The sequence below is a fragment of the Arachis hypogaea genome, chromosome 3 (assembly GCF_003086295.3).
Source record: "Arachis hypogaea cultivar Tifrunner chromosome 3, arahy.Tifrunner.gnm2.J5K5, whole genome shotgun sequence".
Classification (NCBI taxonomy): domain Eukaryota; kingdom Viridiplantae; phylum Streptophyta; class Magnoliopsida; order Fabales; family Fabaceae; genus Arachis; species Arachis hypogaea.
This window is the reverse complement of record NC_092038.1, coordinates 127,301,743-127,308,935: the sequence shown is the minus strand read 5'-3', so window position 1 is coordinate 127,308,935 and position 7,193 is coordinate 127,301,743. Positions and strand designations below refer to the sequence as shown.

Below are 7,193 nucleotides of genomic sequence, written 5' to 3'. Positions count from 1 at the left end.
GAGAGTTAGACTTGGAGAAAAAGTCTAAGTTTATTTCAGAAAATCTTTGTTAGTTTTTCTGTTTTGTTGTCATAATCCTGAGAAAATTTTCTTACAAGTTGGGTTAGTACTTTACTGTTGAAAAGATAGGGTGGGTTCCTAGTCAAGTCTGGTTTGGTTAGAAACCGAACTTGTCCCAGAGATAGAATTGGTTAAAATCCTAAGGAGAATTGGTGATTGTAATTTGTTTAAAGATAGTAAAATTCTGTCACTGTTGTGATGGAGACTAGATGTAGACTACATTGCACTGAGTAGTTGAGCTAGAATACATTTGTATGTTATTATCTTTTCTCTTCTCTATTTATGGTTCTGCATTAAAGGAGACAAAACAGAAGTATCTCTTGATTCTACTATTTTACAACTCTTCTTTATTACTCTCCTTGCATGTTACTCAGTTTTTTGTTCCTAACGTGTCAAGAGACAAAACTACTGTTTCTCTAGTTTTCAGTTCATTGTATCTCAACTAAATTCAAAGTTGAAAGTAAAATAAAAAGGAGGCCAAAATCACAAGTAGAAAATAGATTAATACAGACGAATTTACAGACAGATTTAGTCTTTATAACAGACGAATTTTTGGTTATCGATGAAATTACCGACGGATTTTGTCCCTCTGTAAAAGCCCCGTCGGAAATTATTTACCGACGAATTTTTTTTCGTCAAAAAATTACCGACAGATTTTTACCTGTTACCAACGGATTTTTCTCTGTAAATTCTCCATCCATTTCCCGAACACGACGACCTTTCTGATGGATTTTCCGTCTGTAATTACAAACGAATTTTCAAACAGATTTTTCATCTGTAATTACAGACAGATTTTCAGACGGATTTTCCGTCTGTAATTACAGACAGATTTTCAGACGAATTTTTTGTTTGTAATTACAGACAGATTTTCTGACAAATTTTTCGTTTGTAATTTGAACTTTGAAAAATAATCTCACACTCTGATTACAGACAGAAAATCCGTTTGTAAATCCGTCAGTAAGGTAAAATAGAATTTTTTTATTTTTCTAATTACAAAATAAACTTGTTTTCATACAAAATAAATATAAATTTAATACAAATTTTTATCTAATTTGTATTCAAATATTTATAATATTTCAAAAATAAACAAATTTATTGTATTATCAAACTAAAAGAAAAGTACTATAAACAAGCAAGTCATAAACAAATTAAAATATTAATGTTTACATTGTAATTCTGTAACCAAATAAAGAAATATAAAAAGAGACATGTAGTAGTCAAGTTTGCTGAATCTAGTCCGAAATTTACATATTCTAGTTCTTCAATTCAACATCATCCTTGACACTGCTTCTTTGCTTCATGGAGGCAAGTTTGATGGATCTAGACCGAAATTTATTGAATCTTTCTATTTTTGATTGAAATGCTAAAATATCCGTCTCAAACTCCCGATAGCATTCAAAATTTGTTATTCTGTAGGTTACTAATTTGGGCACACAACTTTTCTACTTCTTGCTGGTAATACTGCAAAATATAATGTAATTTAATTACTATAATGATAATTATAGCTATCATGGGATATATATAAAATAATATATTCTATACATATAACTGAGCATTAATCTCGGAAGCAGATCCAGCACCAGATGAATCTGAACATGATTTCTTATACCTATCAATAGTTGCTTTGACACTGCAATTTATAATAGTATTATTTGATTAATTGATGTACATTATTGAGTATCAGTATTCTAAAATCTAATAAACAATAGGTATGTATTTACTATTTATCAATATCATTGAGTGGGCTAACCTGAAAATTTGAAGAAAAGAAAAGGAGTATTGTGAGCAAGCATAGGCTAATAAACCATAATTCTATTATTATATATTATGAAGTATACGCACTTACATATTTTATCTTTTATTTTGCATTATAGGAGATCCTTATAGGAGAAGACAGGGACCCCAAAGTATACACTGCAACTCTCTGGTTCTGGATTTGAGTAAAGAATAATACCGCGTTTTACTTTGCAATGCCATAGAATCAGCAACAACCCAATTATAGTAAAGAGCGGGAGTGCAATCCCTACAAGAAGCTTCCATGAGTAAGTGGTCTACTATTCAATTCTTGGCAGCACCCTTTTTTGAATAAAATCAAGTTTGAAAAGTTGTTGCTGCCTGCCCGAGAAACTTTACAGGGTTTAAGGTTAGTGCAGGAAGGAAGGTGACCCCCTTAGTAAGAAAAAGTCAAATTCTGAAACACTTGCATTTAAATATTTTTCAACAAAAGTAACTAACAACAGGAATAATATTACACCTTATCATATAGATGGATCAAACAATACTACTTACTACTATTGTATCCTATCATATATCATGTGTATAATAAATTTATTTATGCTCATCCTTTTTTTTATCATCTCATTTAGTACCTTCAACAGAATAAACTTACATTTTTAAATTCTAGTATGATAAGATAGTTATTCTGATTTCAACGCAATATGAACACTATGCAGTATGCACAAGAAGATCACATTTCTCCTACTATTAATTCATCAAATGCTCATCTTCTCTCCCTGTTCACGGGCGATGGAAGCCGAGAGAATTCTAAGATCACGATTCAAGACTGTCAATGCTGATTCATATTCAGAAATAAGCCAAATTATAATGAGTTCTCAAAAGTGAAACTCAGTGCTACTATTAAAAGGAAGAATCAGAAATGCTAAGTAATGTTTGAGGGTGATTATTAGTGTTGAAATAAGTCGAGATATATTGTTAATTTTCTCTCTCTCTCTCTCTCAAGAAATAAAACAGAATTATCATAGGCTTGATTCAGTTATGAATGAAAAATAAAAGACATTACTAAGTGAAAATTAATAAGCATAGAAGCAAAAACAACGGATAGAAGATTTCAAGCTGCTGATTAATTTCTACACCTATCCAAAGACAAGAAGTGCATTAAAATATTATGTACCTTGGATGCTAATTCATCCACTTTTTGTTGAAGATTCAACAAATTTTTTACTCTTCAGAAAGTTTTGCCTCGAGCTCGAAAACTTCTGGCCTGAATGAAGTTTGATTAAAAGAAACAGAATGTTACTATAGTAGTGACCTTAGATAAAAAGCACACTAGGAAATTATTGAAATCAAGATTTGTTGCTATATTAGTAATTACTGAATATGAAGATAAGTAATTTATAGAAAAACTAAAGGAAGCAATCCTTTACAATGGATATATGGACTGAATCTGCACAATTTATATTTTTCTGAAAATATTTGGGATTGTTTTTCAGCAATGGAATTTATCAACTGTGTATCCTTGGCTACCTGCTCATCAACACCACCAGAAACAGAATGTAAAGCAAATGTAAGTCAATTCAATATGTGCAAACAATAATAACTGAAAAAAGAAAAAATACCACTTAACTAGTAACAATCTCCATTCTGAATTATCAGCATAAATAGTTGCCTCCACGATATATACAATAAGACGAAGCATCTCAGTACGATCTTCATAGCTTCCATGTCCCTGTTACAAATATGCCTAACATTTACCAGTTTCGAAAAGACATGATAACCATGACATGCATGAATATTACAACAAAGCATAGCAGATAAAACTTGGACAAAAGAAAATCTTCATCCTAGATTATATCATTAAAAGTGGGCAGACAAGAAGCTCTAAGGGAAGCATAATAAAAATACCTGGAAACGAGATTTCTATCTTAACATGCTAGTGCTAGAATAATCTCTTCATATAAAACTTCAAAGATTATATATGCTTTTCTGAAAATTTTACTATGGGTTAGATACATAATGAGCCAGAACTTGCCAAAAAAATTTTATATTTATCTCATCAACTGATTTTATCCTAACCCTTGGATTGGCCATGCCTCATAGTTCTCTAAGCCGATGGCTAATAACAACACTATCTATCTTTGATGGCACTTTAAGCCACATAATATGATAGAAAAAAATCATTTTTTTATTTCCCATCAATTGAATTTGTACCTTGTCACTTAATTATTTGTGGCTCTTTCTGCCTTCAGCACTTATCTCAAAATAACTCACTCCCAAAACCAAGACAAGAAATATGATGTTAGCTGAAATACAATTAAGACATCATAGGATAATCAGAAAAATTAAAATTCACACTACGCTGTATCTACCTACTCAAATGCTTGTTAAGAAAAGAATAGTCAATACTTCAATAGGTATCCCATAAACACTAGATAAAATTCGATGTGAATAAAGACAATAACAGAAACTAATCGAAAAGTGAACTTTCTACCAAAAAACTAAAAGAAGGTGTGTGTAAATGAAGAGACAAGGAATAAAGGATAAGAAAAAAAAATAAGGAACAGAATAATTAAGTTATCTTTAAGCAATGAATACAATGGAAAAAAGAAATATAGAAATAACAGAACATTATACTACCAAAAACTCCAAAAGCTTCTTATAACAACAAAAAATAAAGGAATTTAAAAGCAACATATTAGCATGCATCCAACAGCAGGCAACTGTTCTGAGCTTTTTATAGCTACATATATAAATACAGAACATCAAAATGACTAACCTGAATGACTTCTGTATCTACAGTAGTCATAATACCCAGAAACTTAGCAATCTCTGTCAAATCTGTAAATCATAAGAACCAAAATTCTGAAAGAAGACACAACCAAAAGAAGCAAGGAAGATAAATTTGTTCAAAATGAGGTTGAGCAAGTCACAAGCAAACAACCACTGAATATTTAAATAAAAAAATGACTACCACTAAATGATGAAGTAAAGAGTTCCTAATCTGCATGAAATTGACACAAAGTAGTCACAAAGATATATTTAAACAATACATTGAAATCACACAGTAGTCACCAAGATAGCTTGGATAATGAGTAATTAGTAACCATTTCAAAAATTTTGAATAATGACAATGACAATACTTACACTGAATTCTAGCTGTCTCCTCATCACGATCAAGGACATCCCTTTGTAAGTTTTGTTGAGAAAAAGGTGACTTAGCACCTAATAGCCTTTTGCAATTACGAGGACCAAATGTCATATCTTGTTAAATAGCCAAGAAATCAACACAAAAGATTTAGTAAATAACGCATTACATAGGCTAAAGCATGTTAACATTATTAACACTGTGAAAGAGGACTTAGCTAAGGCTAAGCAAGGAAATTTCTGTATCTGGTTCCTGCTAGCAAACAAAAGAAGGAGAACTTCAGCACCACAAATGCCGTTGTAGAGCCTGGCCAGGCAAAGTCCACCCAATATAACTTATATTAAGCTTGGTTATCAAATCCATGCCTAGACTAGGTCTCCTAAACTAACAAAAAAGTCCATACTGCACTCACAAAGGAACACTGATGCGTGAGCATCTTTTCTATCTTTTTCTAGTGAATTTGCATCTAATTTGTTGAGTTTAATCAAGAATTAATTATATTTTAGCCACTATGGATACTATTTTGAGTTTTGTGCAATACTGTTTATTTTAGGTAGCATTCGACTAGATTTGATGGAGTTTCTACAGCACAAGAATCAAAGGAGATGGCAGCGAGGAGCGACGCGTACGCGTGACTGACGCGTACGCGTGATTTGGAGGCATCCATGGCGATGTGTGCGTGTGACTGACGCGTACGCGTGAATCGAAGATTTGCTCAGCGATGCGTTCGCGTGATCGACGAGTCTGCATGATTTGCGAAGAAGACCAGCAATGCGTACGCGTGACTGACGCGTACGCGTGACATGCGCCACGTGCAGAAAATGCAGAAAATGCTGGGGGTGATTTCTGGGCTGTTTTGACCCAGTTTTCAGCCCAGAAAACACAGATTAGAAGCTACATAATGTACAAAATAAGTGGTCCCCGCCCATCAGCTGAAGACTTGTTAATTAATTCAAATTTAAATTCAAATCTTATTTTTAGGAAAAGATATTATTTTAGATAGATTTTAAATTAATTATGATTAATTATAAAAGAAATGTCAACAGGGTTTTTCCAACAAAACATTATTCCATTCCAATTTACAATCCTAGTTTTTGACTCTGAACCATGAGCAACTAATCCTCCACTGTTAAGGTTAGGAGCTTTGTCTATTTGTATGGATTGATTCATTTGATCTTTCTAATTTAATTTATGTTTTGATTTATATTTCAATAATTATTTTCATTCTTTATTTTATGAATTTGGGTGGAACGGAAGTATGACCCATGTTCTAATTGAGTTCTTGTAAAACTTGGAAAAACTCTTTACTTGAACAACAGCTTGAAAACATATTATCCTGAATTTCTAATTGTTTGTATTTAGCGGGATACGTGACATATAATCCCCTTATTTTTGGATAATTAGGATTCTTGTGGCATATAAACTAGAAATTGATCATCACCCTCTAATTGGAATTAATTGACCAAGGAATTGGCAGTTAATGAATTTTAGAGGAGACTAGGAAGGTCTAAGGAATTAGAGTCTAGTCACATATAGTTTGCCATGAATTAAATATTGCATGATTAAAATAGTTAGTAAGAAAAATCAATCCGGAAGAATAGATAACTCTGAAGCCTTAACTGTTTTCTCCATATTTTATTCCCAACTCATTGCTGCTTGCTTTCTGAAATTCTTAATTTACTGTTTAATGCTCTTTGAATACCAAAACACTCTCTTCTGCTTGCCTAACTAAGCCTATCACTCAATAACTGTTGCTTAATCCATCAATCCTCGTGGGATCGACCCTTACTCACGTAAGGTATTACTTGATACGATCCAGTGTACTTGCCGGTTAGTTGTGGGTTGTAAAATACCGCACCAAACACCTCAGCTTATATGATATTTAGAGACTGATCAACAACCCCCTAAGGGTTCAGATCATAATAACAACTTACTCATGCTGTAAAAACCTAATGAATTCCATATAGATGCATCCAAGAACAGATAAACTTGTATACGGAATACCTTATGTAAAGCTTCACCAAAGTTTCCTTGCCGCACAGAGCCTTCATCTGGTTCGCATTGCCGCTTTTTGCATCCCTCAACGGCAATACTGCTTTTCTCTGCATTTCAATTTCAACCTGGAGGGTGAAAAAATGAAAACAGATGATCGATTAATTGATCACTCGAATTTGAAGCAGAATTGGAAAGTTCTGTATCAATAGAGGAACAAAGAGTTCAATGGAAACAGAAGCAACAGTGGACCCAGGTA

At 32.7% G+C, this 7,193-nt stretch overlaps 1 protein-coding gene across 9 annotated transcripts; it reads right to left on the bottom strand.

Annotated features, from left to right (window-relative positions):
* Window positions 1-1,125: 1,125 nt before the first annotated feature.
* On the bottom strand, window positions 1,126-5,292 carry LOC112791434 (AUGMIN subunit 7-like). Of its 9 annotated transcripts, XR_011880343.1 has the most exons (9): window positions 4,942-5,203; window positions 4,574-4,635; window positions 3,425-3,526; window positions 3,225-3,324; window positions 2,972-3,061; window positions 2,450-2,632; window positions 1,907-2,083; window positions 1,782-1,810; window positions 1,622-1,690 (listed from the first exon to the last, which is right to left on the bottom strand). XR_011880343.1 is itself a non-coding variant. In XM_072233501.1 (6 exons), exons 1-5 carry the CDS (start codon window positions 5,054-5,056, stop codon window positions 2,985-2,987), a joined length of 456 nt encoding a protein of 151 aa, XP_072089602.1. In that variant the 5' UTR covers window positions 5,057-5,203; the 3' UTR covers window positions 1,975-2,187; window positions 2,972-2,984. The 9 variants fall into 9 exon arrangements, 1 of the variants encoding a protein (XP_072089602.1); XR_011880342.1 differs by having other exon boundaries at window positions 1,126-1,810; XR_011880340.1 differs by having other exon boundaries at window positions 1,126-1,810; window positions 1,907-2,632; window positions 4,942-5,292.
* Window positions 5,293-7,193: the final 1,901 nt, after the last annotated feature.